At 40.7% G+C, this 25,924-nt stretch overlaps 1 protein-coding gene across 5 annotated transcripts in view; it reads right to left on the bottom strand.

Moving 5' to 3' along the window:
- The window catches only part of ATP11C (ATPase phospholipid transporting 11C), a 227,772-nt gene extending 202,147 nt beyond the window's left edge, over positions 1 to 25,625 (bottom strand). For 3 of the 5 annotated variants that reach the window (XM_066356440.1, XM_066356439.1, XM_066356436.1), the window contains exon 1: positions 24,819 to 25,625. In XM_066356440.1, the coding sequence (XP_066212537.1) occupies positions 24,819 to 24,845 (27 nt within the window). In that variant the 5' untranslated portion in view covers positions 24,846 to 25,625. The remainder of the gene's footprint in view (positions 1 to 24,818) is intronic. The other 2 variants (XM_066356438.1, XM_066356437.1) reach the window with 1 other exon arrangement.
- Between the last annotated feature and the right edge of the window lie 299 nt (positions 25,626 to 25,924).

The raw sequence follows: 25,924 nt of genomic DNA on the forward strand, positions 1-25,924 counted from the left end.
AGAGCACAGCATGGGAAGGGTGGAAAAGTAACTTTACAATGGAGTATTCAGGTAAACACTACACAGGTGATTAAGGTCAATATCAACTGTGGTAAGACATATTGATAATATGTACTCTTGATATGGAACTATAAAAATTATACTTCACCTCTGTGGTCTTCCTCCAAAAATTCAACAGACTTAGTGTAATTAATCATGAGAAAAGTAGACAAATCCCAATCAAGGGATATTCTACAAAATACCTGCCCAGTACCTCTCAAAGCTGTCAACATCATCGAGACCAGTGTTTCTCAACTGCCAGAGCATGGACCAGTTGGCCAGAAAATTTTGTGCAGGTCCATAAAAGGGTTAACCACCCTGATGTTGTATTAAGATTATGAAACAATGATCTCAGTTGAATTTGCTCATGTTCAGTGTAATTTTTGCCTCAGTAGTCACTGAAACAATTATCCTATTTTCACTGTTCTCCAAGTGTAAAAATGTTGAAACCACTGCTCGAAACGAAGAAGAGTCTGAGAAACTGTCACAATCAAGAGGAGTCTAAGGAGATATAGCTAAATGTGATATGCTATCTTAGAATAGGATCCCGAAACAGGAAAATTATATCGATGTAAAACTGAGGAAATCTAAATAAAATGTGGGCTTTATTTAATAATATTGTATCAATATTGATTCACTGATTCTCATAAATGTATATTAGTACAGGATGTTAATATGGGAAATTGAATGTGGGGTATATGAAAACCCTCCATGTTATCTTTGTAATGTTTTTGTAAATGTAAAAATACTCTAAAATATAAAGTTTTTTTAAAAAAAACATTTCAATTTTGTTTCTTGGATATCTCCCTTCTCCATTCAAATCGTGTGCTTCTAACCACTTCTAACCAAGTACCAGAAAGAAAATCAATGAAGCTTGACCATTTGTTCTGTGAGAAAGAAACGTGCAATTCATTTCCTATGGATCACCTAGTACTCACCAGGAGAAAATGATTTAGTTGAAATAGTATCTTGGGAGTCAAACATGGAATGAATTTTAAATCAATGACAAAGTGGAGGTAGACTACTGCAGTCAATCTATCAACAAAAACAGACTGATGGTACAGCACAGCTTTGGAATCGAAATAGAGTGAAGAACATGTACAACTAACTATTCCTTTGTAATGCTTCAAAATGCTTTAGAGAGAATCTAGAAACTAAAACAACCAAACAACTTAAGCTTTAGCAAAACACAGTATTGACCCTGTATAAAAACAAACAACCAAACCAAAAACTTTAAAATTTAAATAAAAGAGTTTCAACACTGGAGTCATGGGCATTATCAGTTTTACAATCATTTCCTGGATTTGGATGGCAGTAGATAAAAGTTAGATTTAGAGGGGTAAAGGTTAAAAACTGCTATGTAATTTTTAAAGTCCAGGCTTGTGTTGACAAATCAAGTGGACCTTGTTTACATTTCACTTGACATCTGAAGACATCAATTGATAAAATGGAGGTGGGGGTGGAAGACTGAAAAGGAGTGTATTACCAAATATCGGTCAGAAACCATGTACTTGATTTTGAAAGGTTTAAACTGAGTCAACCCTCAGTCAATATTTTTTATAGAACATTGGTTCTCAAACACTATTATGCGTCAGCATCACCTGAAGAATTTGTTATAAAACAGACTGCCAGGTCCCAGCCCCAGAGTTGCTGATGCAGCAGGTCTGTACCAGAGGCCTGAAAAGTGACTTTCTAATAGCTCTAAGGTGTTGCAAATACCGTTATGTCCCCACGTATATATAAGATGACACCATGTGTAAGACGCACCTTAATTTTGGGGCCCATTTGAAAGAGTTGACCATCTCATACTTCCTATCCTCCTTCCCTGCTTTCCCCCTCCTTTATCACTCATCACTAGCATAAAAGATATTACAATTGCTATTTTTCTTGTCTGTCTCCTTGTTTACTGGTTGTCCCTCCAAACATGTTCATTTCTTCCTGAGCGTCAGCTGTGCAGCTAAAACTATATTTCCCTATCTTCCTTCTGCCTAGGGAGAACCACATGCCTAAGATTTCTCCAAATGTATGTAACACTGATGTGTTTAATATTGGTGCATGAAACTTTCTGGTCTTTTTCCTAAAGTTTGTCCTGGACGCCTCTCTCCTTCTGGCTGGCTGAAATGTGAAAGCCAAATGCTGAGGAAGGAAGAACTGTCCCATTTCCCTGGGATGCTGAATAACCTTAAGGAATAGAGGCAGGTTCCCTGCCCTGAGCTAGCATATGTGACAAACATCTACCTGTATTTTGGAGCTCTTTATTACATTAGTTTACCATTTACCCTACCTACATCCTCCCATATTAAAAAGTAAGGTCCATCCCTGGCCGGTTGGCTCAGCGGTAGAGCGTCGGCCTGGTGTGCGGAAGTCCCTGGTTCGATTCCTGGCCAGGGCACACAGGAGAAGCACCCATCTGCTTCTCCACCCCTCCCCCTCTCCTTCCTCTCTATCTTTCTCTTCCCCTCCCCCAGCCGAGGCTCCATTAGAGCAAAGATGGCCCGGGTGTTGGGGATGGCTCCATGGCCTCTGCCTCAGGCGCTAGAATGGCTCTGGCCACAACAGAGCGACTCCCTGGATGGGCAGAGCATTGCCCCCTGGTGGGCATGCCGGGTGGATCCCGGTCAGGCACATGTAGGAGGAGTCTGTCTGACTGCCTCCCCATTTCCAGCTTCAGAAAAATACAAAAAAAAAAAAAAAAAAGTAAGGTCTATGGGGACAAGATTTTTTTTCTGTTTTGCTCACCAGTGCATCCCTAGCAAGTGTAATAGTGTCTGACACGTGGAAGGATACTCAGTAAATATTTGTAAATTGATTAAATGGGCAACTTCATTATCACCACCCTTCCACATCACCAAATCACCATCATGACTTCAAGAAGTTCAGATTAAGAGATCCAAATTGCTCCCAAGGCAGTACCCTAAAATCCTATACCTATTTTGCTGCCATCTTCCCTCCCCTTCCTCAACTGAATGTGCCCTTCAGCCACATTACAATCCTTTCAGTTTCCCAATGCGCCTGACTCTTGCCCCAGCCAAGGCCTCTGAACAAGTTGGTTCCAATATCTACTCCAACCCCCTTTTGCAGAAGTAGTCCTTCATTCCTTCAGCTATCTGCTTCATTGTCATTTCCTCAGATGAACTTGTTGGCCACCATATCAAAAATAGACCTTATTTCTGCTATCTCTGTTTCTATTCACTTTATTTATAAGATCAATAAATAAAGATGTTATCTACAATACCAATGCTCTGGTTATGACATTATAACACAGTTCTGCAAGACATTACCATGGTAAAAGGTGCATGAGAGATCTATTATTTCGTACAGCTGTATGCATAGCTCAATACATCTCAATCCAAATTTCAATTTAAAAGTTCTGCTTCAACATAGAAATTCTATGTTGCAGAATTCAACTGGTTACTTTTCTCAAAACAATACAGGAAGGAAGAGGCTGGAGAAATGAGAGAAAGGAGTGGGAGTGAATATGAAACTTTATAGTAGGGGCATTACTAAAAGAAAATGCCATCTCTGAAAATATACACACCTATTCTCAGTGTACTTTCAGGTCACAATGTCAATGAGTAAAAGGCTGTTAGAGAATACGTTGCTCAACCTCGGCATTTTACAGATCTGAAAAATGAATCTCAAAAAATAACGGTTTCTCCCCGTTTCCAGCGTCAGAAAAAAAAAATTCTTATAAAGAACCTTAGGAATATAATATTAAATAATAAAAAGCAGTATATGATTTCTTAAGCTCAAAAGGACAAAACTATTATCTAGGTTTACATACATGTGTTAAAATTATTTTTTAAAGCAACAGAATGACTCATAAAAATAAGATTAATGCTTACAAGGTGGAAGGAGTCAGGGAGATAAGGAAATAGCACATAGGTAGACAGAATTATATTGGTAATGGTTTAATTCTCAAGTTAGGTGGTAGGTGCAAGGGTGTTCATTCTATTATTATGCATATATTTTACAAATATTCTTCTATATGCACTATTACATTTTAAAAAGAAAGTGATTTTCCTAAGGCTATACTTCTGGTTATTAGAGGCTCCATAAAAGAGAAGTTTACAGTTCCGTTACTCAAAATTCTTTCACAATGCTAAGTATATATTAGGAACTAAAAAACATTTGTTGATGCAACAGGAATTTCATGACTACCTAAATTATTAATTCAAAACACGGATTACATAACTGCATTAATGTCTTTTGATTTCAATTCATTTGATTTTATTCTGATTACTTGCATTCATTAGTATACTTGATAAGTAACATGTCTAAATTATCACAAGAATATTTTAATAGCACTGCCTTGCATTTCAAAACAGCGAAATATATTCTACTGATACTTTTCATCAAGTTCTAGGGTCTGACCTAATTAACTATGACTTTTAAATAGATTTATAGAAAACCCACACCTAACATCATACTCACTGGCAAAAACTAACCATTTTCCCTAAGATGAGAACAAAACAAGACAGGGATGTCCACTTTCACCACTCTTATTCAACACTGTACTAGAAATTCTAGCAACAGCAATCAGTCAAGAAGAAATAAAAGGCATCCAAATTGGAAAAGAGGAAATAAAATTGTCATTATTAACAGATGACATGATGTTATACAAGAAAATTATAACGGCTCCACCAAAAAACTACTAGATCAAATAAATGAACTCAGGAAAGTAGCAGGATACAAAATTAATATTTGGAAATCAATGGTATTATTATACACCAATAATAAACTATCAGAGAGATAAATTAAGAAAACAATCACATTTACAATTGCAACAAAAAAATAAGGTACTAAGGAATGAATTTAACCAAGGAGGTAAAAGACTTATACTTGGAAAATTATAGGACATTGAAGAAAAAACCTGAGGAAGGTACAAATAAGTGGAAGCAGATGCCATGTTCATTAACTAGAAGAATTAACATCATTAAAATGGCCATACTACCCAAAGTAATCTATAGATTCAATGCAATTCTATATAAAATACCAATGTATAACTCACAGATCTAGGACAAATATTCCAAAAATTTATATGGAACGGAAAAAGAAAACAAAACACCATGAAGAGCCTTAGTAATCTTGAGAAAAAAGAACAAAGTTGGAGGTATCTCACTATTTGATATAAAATTATATTACACGGCCATTGCAATCAAAATAGCCTGGAACTTGCACAAGAACAGGCATACAGATTAATGGAACAGAACAGAGAACCCAGAAATAAACCCATGCCCTTATGCTCAACTACTATTTGACAAAGGAGGCAAGAGTATACAATGGAGAAAAGACAGTCTTTTTAATTAACGGTGTTGGGAAAATTGCACACGTACACGAAAAATAATGAGACTAGACCACCAACTTACACCATTCACAAAAATAAATTCAAAATGGATAAAAGACTTAAATGTAAGTCACTAAACCATAAAAATCCTAAAAGAAAACATGAGCAGTAGACATTCAGCCATCTCTCGTAGAAATATTTTTGCTGATATATCTCCTTGGGCAAGTGAAACAGAGGACAAAATAAACAAATGGGACTACATCAAACTACAAAGCTTTCATAGAGCAAAGGAAACCATCAACAAAATGAAAAGACAGCCCACTGAATGAGAGAATATATTTGCCAATAATACATCTGATAAGGGGTTAATATCCAAAACATATAAAGAACTTACACAACTCAAAACCAGGAAGACAAACAATCCAATCAAAAAAATGGGAAAAAGAAATGAATAGACACTTCTCCAAAGACGACATACTGATGGCCAATAGGCATATGAAAAAATGCTCAATGTTACTGATCATCAGAGAGATGCAAATTAAAACCACAATAATATATCACCTCAGAACTGCCAGAATGACGACTGTCAATAAATCAACAAACAAATATTGGCGAGAATGTGAGGAAAAGAGAACACTCCTGCACTGCTGGTGCGAATGCAGACTGGTGCAGCTACTGTGGAAACCAGTATTCAGTTTCCTCGAAAAATTAAAAATGGAACTGCCTTTTAAGCCAGTGATCCCACATCTGGGAATATATCCTATGAAACCTGAAACACTAATCCAAAAGAATATATGCATCCCCATGTTCACTGAAGAATTATTTACAATAGGCAAAATCTGGAAACAGCCCAAGTACCCATCAGTAGATGAGTAGATAAAAAAGCTGTGGTACATTTACACAATGAAATACTACTTGGCCATTAAAAAGAAATTGAAATCATATCTTTTGATAGCATGGAAGGATCTGGATATTATTATGCTAAGTGAAATATGCTAGTCAGAGGAAGACAAATACCACATGATCTCACTTATATGTCGAATCTAATAAATAAAAGGAGCTGATGAAGAAAACAGAAACAGAGGCATGGATATATAAAACAGACAGACAGCTGTCAGAGGGCAGGGGCGTTGAAAGACTGGATAAAAGAAGGTAAACAGATTAAGAAAAAAACCAAACATACATATATAACATTTACACAGACAACAGTATGGTAATAGCCAGAGGGGTTGTTGCTTGGGGTATGGGCACATGACGCATTGTACAGATGATGTTTTACTGAGGTGTATACTTCAAACATGTACCCCAATAAACTCAATATAAATAGATAAATTGATAGATTTATACATTTCCATTTCATGAAACTATTCATTTGCTAAAGCCATTATCCTTTGGTTGAATATATATGCCTATAATAAAACATAGCAAGCACCCGATTCTGTTCCACAATACTATTGGTTTTCAAATATATACATATGAATTGTCTACCTGCTGCCTCCTCTGCCTCCTAGCAGCTGTCACTCAAGACAGTCCAGGAGCTGCTTCTCTATCATTGTGCATCTAACTCTTTTGTTCATGAGTACAGATGTGTAAAGTGACTTTGGGAAATAATGTCAGGTGGCCACTGGAAAAGAAGACAGTAGTGTTGCTCCCCAGGATGCCTGTCCATCATATTGTAGCATCACCAAAAAATGCTCTTCACCATTAGAGCTGTTAGATAAGATGTTAATATAACAAGCATTTAGTTTAACTCTAGAGCATACTATGAAAAAGGGATGGGTCTACGTTTGATCACCTATCATTCAGGTCAGTGTAAAACCAAAAACCACAACTACTATTAGAAGCCCATAAATAGTACAAACAGCACATCCTAAAATTTATAATTGTTCCCATGCAAAGTGTAGACAACTGATGACATAACCATTACTGTTAAAGAGGAAACTGAAGTTTGGGGTAGAGTGCAGACAAGTGACTAATCAAGAGAGGGAGACCTGAAGAGTAAGAGTCAAAAAAACAAATTAAACAAAAATAGAAAATAGTAAAAAAAAAAAAAAAGAAAAGAAAAAAAAATCCGTTTTTAGACTGTGAAGTCTAAACATAGAGCAAAAAATTATAAAGTTGAAAAAAACTTAGAGATGACCTAGGAGCCCTCATGATTAACAGAAGAGGAAACTGAAGACATAGGGTACAGAGCTAACAATGAACAATCTTAGACAAGCCACTTGCCTTCTCTCTGTCCATTTCTTCAGCTGTAAAATGAAGAGACTGTATATTAAATGGCATCTAAGCTCTCTTACCAGTTATAGGACTTGCTGAGCCTTAAAGACCATGTAGCAGTCCAAGCCTTTCACCTTATAGATGGGAAGGTCTATACACATTTTAGATTTGCTCACTCACCTTCACATAATCCTAGGACATAAGCATAATGGTTAATTTTATGTGTCATCTTCATGGAGCCATATAGTGCCCAGATATTTGGTCAAACACTATTCTGGGTGTGTCTGTGAGGGTATTTCTGGATGAGATTAACATCAGCAGACAGAGTAAACCAGAGCACGCAGACTGCTCTCCATAATGTGAGCAGACTTTATCCAGTTAAAGGCCTAAAAAAAACTAAAAGACTGACCACTCCAGTGGTGGAAGTCACCTAGTTGCAGAAATTAGGCAGAACAGATACTTAATTTTTTTGTGGGGTTCAGTGAACTGGTTGTTAAAATGACACTATAATCAGGGTTCTCTCTCAGGTGGGCACCTGGGCATCTGTCCAATGTGGAAATCACAAATTTACATCCCTTACTCTTTTTATTGTTCAGCTGCGCAACAGTGTATTCTAAGCACCCATAGTAATGTTCTTTCCGCCCATAGGTGAAAAGAATTTAACAGAACTATGTTTGTAATATTTATTTATTCACTTCATAAAACTCATTATACATTTTGAAATACTACATTTTAATTCCCTCGCTTCTGTTACTTCAGTAAACAAACATATAACATAAAGAGAAAAAGTACCAAACAACCAGGGTGTGACAAGCTGCCACTGGGAATATCTTAAATAATAGTTTTATTGTTTTTTGTCAGGTATTATTTAATAATTTTTCATTAATATTTTAAAACTCTTTCTTATGACATGATCTAGGTTTGTGTACCTTTTTATTGTTTTTATATAAAAGTATGAAATGCATTAAATAATTAACTACCTTTCGATATAATTTTTTTTTAATGAGAGGAGGGGAGGCAAAGACAGACTCCCCATGTATCTATCCCGACTGGGATCCACCCGGCAAGCCCGCTAGGGGGTGATGGTCTGCCCATTTGGGGCCCTGGCTCTGTAGCAGTCAGAGCCATTTTTTAGCATGTGAGGTGGAGTCCGTGGAGCCATCCTCAGCACCTGGGGCCAATTCACTCTAATAGAATGATGGCTGCAGGGAGGGTAGGAGAGACAGAGACAGAGAGATAAATGAGAGAGGTTGGGGTAGAGATGCAGATGGCACCTCTCCTGTGTGTCCTGACCAGGAATGAAACCCAGGACTCCCACACGCCAGGCCAACGCAATACCACTGAGCCAACAGGCCAGGGCCAATATAATTTTTTTTTACACTTGAAGTCATTAGGGCAGATAACTGTTAACTTATTTTAATCTTACCACTGGACACCCTCTAAGTTAAGTGGGCCCTCCTCATGCCTTTGAGCTACAACATCACTTTAACCTGCCTTCTAACATGAACTAAAACATGGGTTCTCCTAGATATAGGGTCTGCTAGCCCTCAGACGGGAACTTACACCATCTGCTCTCCCAGTTCTCAGGCCTTCCTCCCACTCTGACTGGAATTTTACCACTGGCATTCCCGGGTCTCTATCTTGCTGATTGCAGGTCTTGGAACTTGTCAGCCTCCCTAAATCTGTGAGCCAATTCCTTATCATAGTTTCATTTTTTTTTTTGTATTTTTCCGAAGCGAGAAGCAGGGAGAGGCAGTCAGACAGACTCCCGCATGCGCCTGACCAGGATCCACCCAGCATGCCCACTAGGGAGCAATGCTCTGCCCATCTGGGGCATTGCTCTGCTGCACCAGAGCCATTCCAGTGCCTGAGGCGGAGGCCATGGAGCCATCCTCAGCTCCCAGGGCCAACTTTACTCCATTGGAGCCTTGGCTGTGGGAGGGGAAAAAAGAGACAGAAAGGAAGGAGAGGGGAAAGGATGGAGAGACAGATGAACGCCTCTCCTGTGTGCCCGCCCTGACTGGGAATCGAACCTGGGACTTCCACACTCTAGGCCAACACTGTACCACTGAGCCAACCAGTCAGGGCCTCATAAATATCTTTATTTGGAAAAATTTGTTTATAGACTTTCTATATTTAAAGAAATTCATTATATATTTATGTATACATATAAATAATATTAAGTAGTCTGACCAGGCGGTGGCGCAGTGGATAGAGCGTCGGACTGGGATGCCAAGGACCCAGGTTTGAGACCCCGAGGTTGCCAGCTTAAGTGCGGGCTCATCTGGTTTGAGCAAAAGCTCACCAGCTTGGACCCAAGGTTGCTGGCTTGAGCAAGGGGTTACTCGGTCTGCTGTAGCCCCACGGTCAAGGCACATATGAGAAAGCAATCAAATAACAACTAAAGTGCCACAACAAAAAACTGATGATTGATGCTTCTCATCTCTCCGTTCCTGTATGTCTGTCCCTGTCTATCCCTCTCTCTGACTCTCTCTCTGTCTCTGTAAAAAATAAAATAAAATAAGTAATATTATATATATGAAATATTTAGGTATTCACATATACACATACAACATACATATAAACACACGTACCCTATAGGTTCTGTTTCTGTGGAGAACACTGACTAATATAATAAGCAAATGTGTATATTGAACTAATGCTTGTAAAGCACTTAAAAGAGTACCCGGAGCTAACTTAACCACTCTGGTATTAGCTGTTATTATAATGGTAAGAAAGCAAAGACAACTTATAATTAAAACATTCCACAAACTTGCAAAATATCAATGAAGCTATGGATCAGTAATTCAAAGAATTAACTGGAATAATTAGTTATTCACACAGGCAGCCTAACAGAACACAAATACCTACACTGAAGTTAAAATTTTTCTAAAAAGAAAAAAAAATAACAGTTTAAATTTTGATCCATATAAAAAGAGATTATTTCTATCCTTGTGCATTAAGGGCTTAAATGAGACACCATAATCATTTCTGAATATTTGGTAACCAGCTAAACTACAACTAAAATAATATTAACATTAAAAGTACTTGTTCCACAATATAACTTGTTTTATTAAAAAATCAAGTATTTGTAAAATATACAGATAAAATGTTATCAAAAGTAAAATAATGGGAGGAGGAGAGAGAGAGAGGAGAGAGATGGAGAAAATTGAGAATCAGCAACTCATAGCTGCGTCACTTTTAGTTGTTCATTGTTTTGCATACGTGCCTTGACCAGGGGCCTCAAGCTGAGCCAGTAATCCCATCTTCAAGCCAGTGATCTTGGAGTTTCGAACCTGGTCCTCAGCATCCCAGGTCGATGCTCTACCCACAGAGCCACCACCACTCAGGCAAAATAAAAAATATTAATTGGTAAATACTTCATGTAAATTATAGTGAAGTTGAGTCCTTTTAAAGTGTAATAGCAAATTCTCTAGAAAGTCGATGTAAGTGAATATGTGTACAACAATGGTGATGCTCATTTATATAAACTACATGAGATAATATTAAATACATAAAAACCTAATGAAAAAGAGATATGATGTTATATATATTACAAAACATAGCATGTGAGCCTAAATGGCTTCATTTCTAAAGTCTGAACAAAGATAATTTTATTAATACAAGAATGACATCTAAAGACGGAACAATTTGATCTCTCAGTCAAGCTCTAAAAGTCTATGATTATAAATGGTAAATGAGATTAGAAATACAGATAGGAATCATATTTCATTCATTAAACAAATATTTATTGAGCATATATTATATGTCAGGCACTGAGGCATTAACGACAGCCAAAATAAAATATATTCATAATTCTATCTTCATGGAACTTACCATGTAGAGGGAAACTTGATACAAAGTAAGTTAGGAAACAAATATATATAATATATAAATGTAAAGCCCTTGTAATAAGAGTGTAAAAGAAAGGTCCATAGTGTTATAAGAACCTGGAAAAGTGGCATTCTCTGAGGGACAGATAAGGAACAGCTTTCTTGGAGGAAGTGATGAGTAAGCTGAACTCTGAGAAATGAGTAAGAGTTTAGGCAACTGACTACAAGTTTACCAGACAAAGGAAATGTCCTGTGGCACATGAACACAAAAAGTGAGAGAAAGAGTTTTGTAGAGTTAGAAAAATCCACTGTAAAATCCATAAAAAATGTCTAGATACCCTGGATAGCCAAAATAATCATAAAAAGAACAAAGCTAGCCTGACCAGGCAGTGGCGCAGTGGACAGAGCATCAGACTGAGATGCAGAGGACCAGGTTGAAACCCCAAGGTAGCCGGCAGGCTCATCTGGTTTGAGCGCAGGCTCACTGGCTTGAGTGCGGGGTCTCTGGCTTGAAAGTGGGATCATAGACATGACTCCATGGTCACTGGGTTAAACCCAAAGTTCAGTGGCTTGAAGGCCAAGGGTGCTGACTTGAGCCCAAGGTCGCTCACTTGAGCAAGGGGTCACTTGGTCTGCTGTAGCTCCCCAGTCAAGGTACATATGAGAAAGCAATCAATGAACAACTAAAGGAGCTACAACGAATAATTGATGCTTCTCGTCTCTCCATTCATGCCTGTCTGTCCCTATTTGTCGTTCTCTCTCTCTCTGCATAAAAAAAAAAAAAGAACAAAGCTAGAGGCTTTATTCTTTCTGAATTCATAACATATAAATCTACAGAAATGAAAATAATGTAGTACTAGCATAAAGACAGACATATAGATCAATGGAATAGAATACAGAACCCAGAAATAAACTCTCCTTATATGCTCAAAAGATTTGACAAGGGTACAAAGGCCACTCAATAGGGAAATAGTTTTCAAAATGTGGGAAAAATGAATACTCACATGTAAAAAAAATGAAGTAGAACTCTTACCTTAAACTATACACAAAAATCAATTCAAAATGGACTAAAGACTAGAACATAAGGCCTAAAATGATAAAATGCTAGAAGAAAACAGGGAGCAGGGAGAAAGCATCATGACATTGAATTTAACAATTATTTCTGAAGTTGTGCACTTAATATGTAAGCAGGCTAACTAAAGAATTAGTCATTTAATATTATATAAGCAGTGTCATAAAATATTACTCCAAATGCTTATTCCATCTCAGTTCCTGCCTTATTTTTCCTGCACCAAATCAGAAGATTGAGGACCACCATCTTTCGAATCACAGATTTCAGAAAATGGCATTTATGGGAAGATTCCTATACCTACCATTGTGGAGACAGAAAGCCACCTGATATCCATTTTTAGTGCTTTCTTTTTTAAACTCTAAATTTCACCACAGGAAAAATAAGGCATTGAATATCAAGCTTTTGGTCCGTCTCCTGAGATTAGAGTTGGAACCTATGCCCTCTAAGGTAACTGGTTCCTCTGCTGTAAGTGCCATAAACAATACTCAATTGTTCAGGTAATCGCCTCTGCCTGTAATGAGGTAGTCGTTCCTCCGAATCCCATGAACGTCAATCCTTTGGTTTCCCTACCAGCCAATTTATATGCTACCTCCTCTATAAATCCTGTCCTCAGCCACTGGGCCCAGAGTGAGATTCAGTGCCCTCTTCTGAATGTATGCTGCAGTTACTGTGTGTGCCTTCAAAAGGATGGCACTGATGACCTGTTGTGTTGTGAGGTTGGTCCTGTGTGTTGTCTTGTCTCTAAGAGACTGCAAGCTACCAGAGAGCAGGGCTGTGCCTTACATACCTCTGTAGCACCAAGTAGAGCATTAATGTTCAAAGGAAGCTTGTGATTCACAGGAATGTTTTCAGAAAAGAAGCCAAAGTAAATTGTGCACTATACTATAGAATCCTTAATTGACATTACTGCAAACTGCATTAATTGTGAAGGTTAAAGAACACATCCCACTGCTTAGACAACAGGTGTAGGTTACATAACCTGCTTTAACCATCTGTTACTTATTTGTGACAGTTCCCTCCTGGCTTTTGCTCCCTGTTGATCTGTAGGATTACTGCTTCTCCAGTATGATATCCTGACTTATTCCTTACCCAAATCATAAAAAAAAAATTTCCTTTTCTGATAACAGTAAAAAAGGCTAATACTTTAACCAGAACGATAGTTTAATGCCAGTGGTTGAAGCCAAGGAGGTTAACGTCGGATTCAGGCAGACAATAAAGGTAACTGAGGAGCCAGAAAGCATTGGGCCATTCCCATTATTAGACTGTCGCAATGGTGGGTGAGCAAACAGGAAAACCACCCCTTGCAGTGGCTGGCAAGTGATCTGCACCAAGGGAAGTACCTGTAGCCTTATATAAGCTACACAGACATGTGGCTCTGTGGTGTGCTCATGCACTAATCATGCAAAGTGCAAGTGAGCAAGCCTAACTGCCGTTTTCCTTATACTCCACCCCTTTAGTGTTTCTCGCCTCACAATCTACATGACAGGTATCTTCCGTGATGGTCCCTGTATGAGGAGTGAGGTACATTACATAAACAGAGACTACAGCAACACCACAAACTACACCAAAAATGACAATAATTACAAAGGTGCCCTTCACAATGACATCTCCCCTACCACCCAAGGAATAACACACTTCCACCTTAGGTGGCCAGGTGCTATTTGCCCAGGAAGTTAACTGGAGGCCCACTTCTAGCCCCTACTCCATGGTGCTAACAAAGCCAAACATCATAGGTAGGTGGGCCTATACAGTCCAGGGCTATGTCCACTGAAGCTGTTGGACTTTAAGGAGGGCTATTGGTATAGGCAGGAACACATTACCCTGTCACCTAAAGCCTGGCTTGAGTAACGTCTCCTTAGTGCGTATCTGCAACTGGATGAGTGCAGGTTCCTGGTGAAGGAGGCCTCCACAGATGCCAGGACCACCCCCCATCAGGGTCTCTCATTACTATCTACAAGGAGCATGACCATTCAGCAAGGGAACCAGTGCCCCATTCTTGCCACAATCCAGCTCTTTGATAATGGACCTCAGCGCCTTTCCATAAATGCTCTGTTGCTACAGCCATATCCAAACTCGTCAGAGGTCCAAGGTCACAGGGCCTGGCGGGGTCAAACACATTCAAGGCCTCTGTCACCTTGACAGTTCTCTTTGCTGCTGCTGCTAAAAATGAACCTATTTGTACTAAGGCCAGCACACGTTGGACATTAGAAGGGGACCAGTGGATTGCCAATTTCACAATGGGGCCTCCAGCCCCTGCCCATCCCTGTTAGAAGGGTCCCTCAGCCTTCTCCTATTCAAATTGGAAAAATGGGTCTTGTGGATCCTCCTCTCTCTCAGCTGTCTCCATCATATAACCTTGCAATCATGCAACCCAAGCACCAACCTGTTTATTGGCAGCTGCCTCCAATGTATAATCTTGCCACCATGCTGTGAAAATGCCAGACATTTTCTTGGCAGCTGCTGGGGCTACCCACTGTCCCCACTTTTCCAGTGGCTAGAATCTCTTTTCTGGCTTAAGCTGCCACCAAAGCTCTATCAGGACTCTATTAGACCTGCCATCTAATTTCTTATCTGTCCCAGTTGTAATCAAAGCTACCCAATCAATGTTTAGGTAACTTTTACAGGCCTGTTTCTTTTGTTAGTTGTGGAGGGGGGCTATGTATAAGTCCGCATAGCCTTATTGTTCCATGCTGCTTCCACCTCCTCCAAATCTGCCACTGTCTGTGTAAGTGTTGATGGGCTGCCCTACAAAGGGTCTCAAGATAGCCACTAGTGACCCAAAAAGGAGTGATAAGATACTACAGAGAGTAAGATTCCTCATCTCTGCCTTAAACGCTTACTCATTTGGCCCATGGAACATCAGGTTGAAAGCAGCATTCATTACACCTAGTTTCTCAAAGGACCAGCTGCAGCTCAGTATATGAGTGCCACCGACCTCAACAGTCTCCAACATTCTACCAAGACCATACAAATGGCAGCCGTCACTCACTCTAATAGGGCATGATTTCCTAGGTCATGGCAGCTCTGAAGACACTGCCTTACAGAGGAATGAGTGGTAATGGTGGTTAATTTCTCCATCTCTGCTCCAGAGAACATGATTTCATTGACCCCTATGTCCCACAACCATAGCAACCAAGCTGCCCAAGACTCGGTGGGTTTCTGTCTGAATTTCAGCCCTAACTCCATCAAACCTGTCTGAATATAGGGACGGACCACAGAGTACTTAATTACATGCAGAATTGGTTGTGCCTGCCCCTGAGGCACTTTTTGCTGCTGGGTTTTTATCTTCTGGGTGATCACGAGCAGGGCTCTGATTCTGCCAATGGCAGTTTTAGCCCAAACCTACTACCACTGACTCAGAGTCACTCTGCTGGCACTCCTTCCTCAGTGACTGCTTTGGCTCTTGTGGCTGCCAGCTCTTGGCCTGAAGATGAAACAAGCTCTTGAACCTGTAGCTGTTTCTCTAACAACTGCCACTGCCAGTGTTTGGCTTCTAGTATAAACTGGATCTCTCAGAGTCACAACTCCTTCTCCATCAGTCATTCCAGTTCCTGCTGATGCTGTGCTTGGCCTCTCACACAGAGCTTTCAGTTTCTGCTCACAGAGTTATAAAAAATACCCAGCCCCCAGTCCTAAATAGGGTAGCCACAGGGAACCATATGCTCAAGAATGGCCACTCCTTATCCCACTCTTCAAGGGTGTTGGCAGTTCCATACCTATCTGATCTGAATCCTACCCACTATGCCAGTTGTAATGCTGGTGGTTGAGGCCTGCTGGCTCACTCTGGATTTGGGAAGATGGCAGAGAAACTATGGAGCTGGAAAGTATTGGGACATTCCTGTTTATTAGATTCTTGCAATGAAGGATGACTGAAGAGGTTGGGGGAAACCTCTTCTAGTGGTAGCAGATGAGCAAACATGAAAATTGTCCCTCACAGTGGCAGGCAAGTGATCCACACCAACGGAAAGTACCTGTAGCTTTACATAGGTTCCAAATACACGTGGCTCTGCCACTTGCTCACACACTAATAATGAAAAGTACAAGTGAGCAAGCCTAACACAGCTGTTATTCCCTACAGATATCTCTGGGGTTGTCCCTAAGTAGGAAACACAAAAGCAATCCCAGAATAAAACAATATTTATAAATATTGCTACAAAATTCATTATTAGTACAAGAATTTTACTTTTTTTCTTTTGGCAGTTTTTCCTATATAGTTATCCTTGATTAAATGCTCTTTAATATACTTGCTTTTTGGAATTGTGTTTCCCAAGAAGATTTTTAAATCAGCTGCCTATGAGCTAACAGCCATGTATGGAATAGGATTAAGAAATGATGAATATGAGTGTTGAAACTATGGGTAAATGGATGTAACAAGAAGGGTTAGGGGCAGCAGCAGTCAGAAAAAAATAAAATCCTTGAACTTGGTGATGCTCCGGAGAGGAAACCAGCAAGTGTTGACACTAAACTGGCAGAAACATCAATACTTCCTCACTCCCCCACTGGGTGCATCAATTTATCACCAGGTTTCTGCTGTGACAAATAGTAAATGTGCTCAACAATCTGAAAGATAATGACTCATAACCCAGAAGCAGGGCTACATACAGCAATGAAAAGAAGTTAGTGATTGCTAAAATTCTCAGTCTCATTAGCGTAATGACCATGGGCAAGTCATTTCTCCTCACTGAAATATACCAGTATTTCATAACGTTAGTGTGTAGGAGTTAACATAGCAAGCAGGCTTGAGACTGCTATTCTTAAAAATCCCTGCTTGTGCCTGACTAGGCGGTGGCACAGTAGATAGAGCATCAGACTAGGATGCAGAAGGACCCAGGTTTGAAACCCCGAGGTCGCCAGCTTGAGTGCGGGCTCATCCGGTTTGAGCAAAGCTCACCAGCTTGGACCCAAGGTCGCTGGCTTGAGCAAGTACCTGGTCAAGGTATGTATGAAATTTATGCTTCTAATCTCTCTCTTCCTGTCTATCTGTCCCTATATGTCCCTCTCTAGGTCTCTCTCTGTCTCTGTTTCTCACACACACACACACAAATCCCCGGTTATGAAGTTGGTACCCAGATAATATCTAGGGACTTGGATTTTGGGAAGGTTTCCCATGCCTTAACTGGTAACAGAAACTCACTCTGCATAAATTATTTGTGCAAACAACATGGTTTATGGTAAATACCTGTTTTCCTTCTTGGAGTCTGGCACATATCAGGTATAGGGTGTCTATGTAACCAACTCCCCAAAAAAACTCTGGGCACAGCATCTCTGATGAGCTTCCCTGATAGACAGCATGTCACCAAACATGTCACTCACTGTAGAAATTAAGCACAACCTGTGTGACTCCAATGGGACAGGGCTATTCGAAGCTGCACCTCATTTCCTCCCAACTTGCCCCCATGTGACTTTTCTCTTTGCTGACTTTGCTTTCTAGCCTTTAGCTGTAATAAATCATAGCTGTGAGTGTAGCTATGTGCTGAGTCCTGTGAGATATGCCAGTAAACCATCAACCTGAGTGTGGTTTGGGGACCTCTGACACACCTGATAGTGTTGAATAGTCTACAAAATATCTAACAACCTTGTGAAGTACGTATCATTATGTTCAATCTACAGATAAACTTCAGAGAGGTGAACAGTATACATAGAAAGTAAATACAGCAGTGTTTATTACATAGGGGCATTTTCAAATTTTAGTCAAGCAAAGAACCATCTGGAGTGCTTGCTAAAAAAGCAGTTTCCTAGGATCTATCACATGAGAATTGGATTCAGTAGTTAGGCAGCCCAAAATCCTGCACTTATAATAATAAACATCCCAGATGAATCTTATGCTAGTAGTCCAAGAACCATATTTTGAGACACACTTTGATGTATATGAGCTATAATGCCCAGTTCCCGAAGCTGGGTGGTTAATGTCAAAACTAAGTTTTGCGCTACCCTTCTTTAACAAGGTTGAGGCTCTTTTAACGACAAAACTGCTTAAATATACCTCAAACTTTTCAGTTCCTCCGGTTTGTTCTGCCTTCTTGCTATAGGTGTCAACCCAGCTGATGGCATGTGGGTGCAAACAGAGGAAAGTATCTTAAATTCCTAGCACCAAATAATAAATGGTATCCTGAATCCAAATAATGCACACTTACCATGGAAAGTGAAAAGATAAACAGCTCTTGGAGAGTTAACATGCAGCTTTGATTTTCAAAAAATATTTGATGTGTTGGTGGCAACAGAAAATATAAGTTTATGCATGACTTTAATAAAAAGAATACAGATTTACTTACAATTTTAGAAGTTGAGGACAGTATATTAATTACAGTTTTCTATTAATGAGCAAGAAAGTTGAGGTACTAAATAATATTTCTGGCTAATTGAAAATCAGCCTTAAATGCTCAAATTTTTTTATTACTTAAGTAGGCATAAAAGTATTATTTTTCTCATTTAGATTAAGTATAGTACTTTGTCCACTGAAAAAAGTTATTTTCAGTGCTATGCACTTAATAGCAGCCCAGTATTAAATTCATAAATTTCTTGGTAGCTGCTTATTCAACTGATCATTTTTCACCTGTTATTGCTGACTCAGACTGTGTTATCAATTAAGTTCAGAACAATTAAACAAATATTTGACATCTACTGTTTACTTGATGCTATCACTTATCAAGAAAAGTGTTCTCATTTTTCCAATACCTAGTTGAAGAGGAAGAGAAAATACAGCCACCACAGTATTTTAAGAAAACATGTAACAGAAGAGCCTCAAATAGCAAGTATGTATAATATCTGCTTAAGCAGGGCAAGACTCACCAATCATCCTATATTCTACTAGATAAATATGGGGTGCCTGATCGGTGGTGATGCAGTGGATAGAGCATGGATCTGGAATGCTGAGGTCCCCAGTTTAAAACTCCAAGGTCGCTGGCTTGAGTGTGGGCCCACTGTCTTGACAGGATCCCAAGGGTGCTGAGCCCCAAGTTCACTGGCCTTAGCAAGGGGTCATTGACCTGGCTGGAGCCCCTGGTGAAGGCATGTATGAAAAGCAATCAATGAACAACTAAAGAGAAGGAACTACAAGTTGATGCTTCTTACTCTCTCTCCTCTCTCTCTCTACCCCCTTCTTGTCTCTCTAAAAATCAATTAAACTAAACTAAAATAAAATAAAAATATGTGGGAAAAAATTGATAACACATCTGTATATCCATGGTCTAACATTATCTATAAATGCACAGAAAATCAAAAGGTCAGACAAACCACGAGTACATCCATACACCACACTAATTGAAAGGCTCTCTGTCATTGTGCTGGCATAAGACTTCCTGCACCCTTATCTGCAGTGCTGAGCACAGTCATCAAAAAACTGCAGTAGTTGTTAACATATGCTGAAGTCGTGCTAATGTTTCTTTTACAGTCACCACTGATATACCCTATACCAGCCAAGAAGGAAAGTGTTAAGTGAACGGAAATAAACTTGAAAACAGTACTAGTTACTGTATGGAAGCCCAGAACCTTCCTCCTCCACCAAACCAGACCCCCACCCAGCAAAAACTCAAGGATTTCAGATGCAAAAGATTAGTCCATAGAAAGCACTACACATGTACAGGAAACTCTATAACCTTTTTGTGTGTGTCTGTGTCTGACAGAGACAGAGAGAGGGACAGATAGAGACAGACAGGGAGAGAGACAAGAAGCATCAATTCTTCGTTGCAGCACCTTAGTTGTTCACTGATTGCTTTCTCATATGTGCCTTGACAGGGGGGCTATGGCAGACCAAGTGACCTTGGGTCCAAGCTGGTGAGCCTTACTCAAACCAGGTGAGCCTGTGCTCAAGCTGACGACCTTGGAGTCTTGAACCTAGGTCAAGACTCCCAGTCTGATGCTCTATCCACTGCGCCACAGCCTGGTCAGGTGAAACTCTACTACCTTAATGAAAATAATAGTATTTTTATTTTGTGTCCCATGCCTTTACCCTATTTGGAAGAACCAATCAACTAACCATGTTAGGCAGAAGACAGCTTTGATGACTTTTTCCATCACTCAACAAACCAGTACTTGAAATCACTCACAGGCTAGTTATTTGCATATCATCCAAACACAAGGTGATTAGTAATGGTAATCCTAGGAGCCACTGACCATCCTTTACTTACCAGAACTCATAGCACAACTGGTGGTCAACTGTCAGCCTAGGTGAGGAAATGAATTCAGTTGGACAGTTTTATGAATATGAAAAGGGCCAGCTTAACCTGCCTGAATTTCACCTCTGCTAAAAGTTTGTTAAGAGCACTGAAAACTACCTGATTTGTAGGCACTCAATATTATCCACTAAAAGGCTGAATTATGAGCAATCATAAACAGAAGGAACAAACAGAAAACCCTTATAGAAAGTATTTAGAAAAGATTCAGAGTTTTATTTGCTTAATCAGTAAAAGGAAAATCGGGGTTAAAAGGCAAAAACTTGTTTTCAGGTTATTTAATATACTAATAATTTGATAATAAATAAATATCAAGTAACAGAGATTCATTCCTAAACAGGTTTCCCACTTTAAACAGATTCAGCATGAAGTCATTTAATAAGTCAAATGGGGAATTCTTGTTGTTTAGATTTTCATTAAATCTTTAAACCCATGTGAAAATGCTATTGCAAATCACTAGGAAAATCAGTAGGAAAAATAAAAGAATAACATAAAAGTCCCTGACTCTTAAATGTCAACTATTCCAGACTTCCATTTTAAGATTTGCCTTTAAAGGAAATAAATTGTATACAGAAAGCTACTATTATTTATTTTAATAAATAAATGCATGGATAAGGAGATGCTGACTGGGAACTTGGAGTGCTTTTATTATACTCAGGGGCATCTAATTCTTAATCTTTTAAGACATCCCTTCTATGCCTAAATCCTAAAATCCTACACCAAATCCACCAATTTCTACCTCAAAACTGTCAAAAGGGAAGTCATAATTCAATACAAAGGAAAGAAAACAATTATTAATGGCAAAGATGTCAAGGTCATGTCTTTAAAAAATATAACGAATCACTCTTTTTTTTCATAACCTTTTTTTATTCAAATACCATTCTGTTAACACATTCAAATAATAAACCAAAAAGAAACATGTTAAAGATTGGTCTTCAAACATTATATCCAATGATGCCTCTCTTGCTTATGTTCTTGCTGACATAAAACGACATCCATACCTCAGTGGCTACCAAACCTTTCAGCATAGCTTCCTTAACTGTGAGCTTTTCTAAGATACCAGTTTGAGCACTAGTGACTTTTTTCTTCAATCTCTGAATAGCTATAGGGATCTCAGCAGGGGTTTGAGGAACCAGCTAACCCATGGCATAGTGCCAAAAATGTGCCCAATCAAGGCTCTGAGTAAATAGCAGAATCTTTATTACAGTGCACACAGAGGGGTGGGGAGAGCTGGTTCTGGACAAATCAGGCCATGGTTTTAGGATGGAAAGTCTCTGAATTACTATTTCTTTTAGCTAGAAATTTGAGATCCTGGAAAAATCAATGGCCCTTTAAAAAATGATTCAACAAACACCACTAAGCAATAGATGATGCTCCTCCCAAGATATATTTACTCCCTTGTCAGGTTTAAAATATAAAGCCCTGTCCTAACATGTATCTAGTTTTCAGTGACCAACAACTACAAACACCACCACCATGATTCACATTCAAAGTCAATTTCACACTTTAGATATACCAAAAAACACTTAATTTTGGTAAGAATTCATAGTCCCATCTCTGAAATATAAAAGCAATCACAAGACAACAAACAACGTGGACTACACTGGTGTTCAAATTTCAAAGTCCAACTAAATCTTTAATGGGTAACTGGGGAAAACAGCTGGGTTAAGCTTGCTCTCTGGTTTCCCAGCTGCAAGCACTTTGCATGATTAGTTTGTGAGCATGTGACAGAAAATAATGTATGTGTTTCTATGAAAACCTATAGGTGCTTTCCCTTGGTGGCAATTTTCCCAGATTGTTCTTCTGCCACTGCGAGATGAAGTTCCTGGTTCCCTGATTTCCTCAGCTGCCACCATGAGGGACGGTTTTCCTGATCCCTTGCCCTCTACTGCGGAAAGTGGTTTTCCTTTGCTTATTTGCTAATCTCTCTCTCTCTCTGTGAGCCTTCAATAAATGGACCCCATGTTTCAGACTCTGTAGTTCCTCTACCATCTTCCAGAATTCAATGTGAACATGCATGGCCTCGACCACAAGCATTCCAGTAGCCCTAAAGTGATTTAAATGGAAGTGACCCTCAAATTATCTCTACCAGGCAAAAGATGAGGACATGTGGCTTCCTGATGTAAAGGAGATAAAATTTAGCTCCCCCAAATTTTTAAGTCATTATTTAGCTTTCAATGCAATAGTTTGCAGATTAATTCCTTGCCCTAGGCCTCAGATACAACTCCTGAGAACCTTCTATCTTACTGCACTGAAAGAAATTCTGAGACTTACCATAGTCATGGCTGTGTAGGAAAATGTGAGCAGTCAGGTATTACAGCTGAAACAATGAGGACAAAGCTCATTTCTGTGTGATCTTAAGTGATTCTCTGCAGAAAGAGCTTGGTTGGGGATGCAAAGCACTAGCCTCAAACCTGCAGGCTGGCACCTCAAGAACTGCTGCAAATTGTACTGCGTGCCCTGGATTCCTGGGCCAATACTGCTTAATTACTACTCTGATAAAATGCAGATCACTCTTAGAAAAAGCAAAAGGGGCTTTTGGACCAAAACTTGGGTTGTTTGGTGTCAAATGTTCAAATCCTCAAAAACGACATGAGGATGTCAACATCTTAATTTTAAGCTAATGAATTTGTTATGAACCGAAGGCCAGTTGTTTCCCACTATAAGAGTGCCATGTGAAAAGATATCTTTTCACCAAATATTACAATTAGCTGTTCATCACCTTTCTCTTTTTGTCACCCCCAATCAACATACCAAGATCTGAAGAATCTATGTGAAATAGAACTGTGAAGTAGAATATTCTTTTACATTCCTAGGCTAAATTTGAGAAACCAATTTTAGTCACTTGATTCATAGCAAAGCATCCAACACAAGCCAATTCCTACAGAATTCAAGATCCTTGATATGTATACAACCCATATTGTTCTGTGCCACAAATAATCTCCAATTTCATAAAACATGTTTATGGGTGAAGTAAACATTTAGAAAAACAGTAATGCAGCACTCTGTAATAATATTTTTAAAGGGTATGTACAATTCTTTCTTTTAGGTAGGGTACACTTGTGAAATTTTCAAATGCAGAAAAAATTAGAGCCATAGTATCCTACCATAAAAAATGTCTTAAAAATTAATTAGTAATAAATGCACAAAAGGAATCAAATTGACAAGTTTTCACAGGTACATTGTGAGGGTTTTTTCGGAAGCTCACAGCACTCAACCATTTTTCCTAAGGACTGAAAAACCTAAACTTAAAATTTGAATCCTTTCTTTCATACCATTGGCAGAAATAAAATCATATTCCGCCACCTCATCTTGCAATTAAGGAAGTCACTACAAATAGCAGCATAGAAGTGATGGTCCCTGTTCTGCTCCAGTCTTAACGCACCCTTTAAGAGTAATACAGGTTACTCAAAAGTCAGCAGGCAGAAATCGCTTTTCCCCATGACCAACTTCGTGTTCTGGGTGCTGAGAATGGTGTAAAGTGGGCAGAGTAGTAAAGCAGTAGCTTGCCTTTACCCAGGGGCTCAGAGACCGGGGCGTTCAGTGCTCAGCAAGGCTTACAACGCGCGACACTCAGCAGGGGTTGTAACACCTCCTATATTCTCCACATCCACCCAGCCCATCGTGCCAATTACCCTAGCTTTTATCAGCCCATAAAGGTGAGCTGTTTAGACTGAATCTACAAAGTTTGCCCAATCTCTGATCGCCAGCTACCCGGGCGGCCAAGCCCGAAGCAAGGCTGAGTCCTGCTGTCGCCCCCGGCCCCCTCAGCCCATTTTTGGGGAGCACAGAGACAGGTTTACGTTTACCTCCCTGTGCTTGCTGCAGAAGGAACAAAAGAAAGCCACCTCCCTGATAATAAAAAGCCATCTTCGACTAACTGGCAAACGAGAGGGCCCTGGGTCTGGCCCCCACCATTCGGCCAGAGAGGTCCGCAATCCCCGTCTCAGGCGGAGTTTGTAACGGCTTGGGGAAGCTCGGGTTAAATCTTCAGGGATTGGGAGGCGGGGGCTCAGAGAGCCCTAACTGCCTCCCTGTTCGGGCCACTGGGGCAGTGTCTTTAAGTGCGAATCAGAAGGAGGTGGTGGTGTGTGCCACAGATGCGCTTATGTCCTCAGAAAACTGTTTTTGAGGGACCCAGCACAGGGGCCGGCGAGCCAGCGAACCAGCCCGCGTGGAGCCGCAGCGTTGGTACTTACAAAGCGATTAAAGCTCCGGCGGAACATCGCGTCCAAGGCTGGGAGTGCCGAGGTGGGCTCTGCCGGGCTGTCTGGGAAGGTGCCGTCCAAGGTACACACTGCGGCGTGCGGAGCACGAAGCGCACGGGAGGCAGGCTATCCGGTCAGCAGCCCGCCACCAGCGCCTTAGTCGGCCCCGCGCACACCCCCGCCCCCCGCACGCGTGCCCACGCCCCGCCTGTTCCGGAGGCTGTGGCTCCGCCGTTTACCCCTTATCTGGCCCCGGCACCACCTCCCCTCCGCTCCCGCAGCAACCCGCGGGGGAGCACGAGGCTCCTCTGGCGACAAGGGGATGCCCCTATCTCGATGCTGGCGCCAGGCTCGGCCCCCAGCGGTCTGCACCCTTCCCCGGAGCAGAGCCACCGCCCGCCCTCACTGCTGGCCACCCCGCGCGCTTCCGCCCCACCAGGGGCGCGGGTGGACTCTCTGAGACTCCCCGGGCCTCACCTGGCCTCAGCCCCACACGACTGCACTGGGTCGTTCGAGAGTCACAGCCCTAACTTTCCCTCGGTGCCGTTTCACTCGCAGCCCGTCCTCCGTCAGCAAGGCAGCAGGGCTGACCGAGCAGTGGCAGCGCACTGTGAAGAGGGAATGGAGCGGGGTAACTAGTTATGAAAGCCGCCCCTCCTCATCGGGAAAGGCGCGGGTCTCCCACTATCCTCGCCTAGCTCCGCTCCCACGTACGCGGCTGTCCCCTGTTTTTTTCTGTCGTCCAGCCTCCCACCTAAGCCATCTGACTTCCACTTTCTTTTTGAGGTTATAAAGTCAAGCTTTGCGTCGCTACTGCGCAGCGGGGCGGGATTTCCCTGCCACCTTCCCTACTCTAGACCCAGCCCCTCTCCTCCCTCCGCAGCCCCCGCACTTCTTCCGGAGCAACCTGGGAGTTGTAGTCTAACCATGCCCCTATTCCACTTGATAGGGCGGACCCAGCGCTCCCCCACTCTGAGGAAGCCGCTGAAACTGCCCCGCCAAATTGTGGTTCTCAGCACCAGCTAGATGTGGAGGCCATTAGCGCTCCGTAGATTCCCCACAGTGGGAAATGTGAAGAAAATACATGAGGTGAAGCC

This window comes from Saccopteryx leptura, chromosome X (genome assembly GCF_036850995.1).
Source record: "Saccopteryx leptura isolate mSacLep1 chromosome X, mSacLep1_pri_phased_curated, whole genome shotgun sequence".
Lineage (NCBI taxonomy): Eukaryota > Metazoa > Chordata > Mammalia > Chiroptera > Emballonuridae > Saccopteryx > Saccopteryx leptura.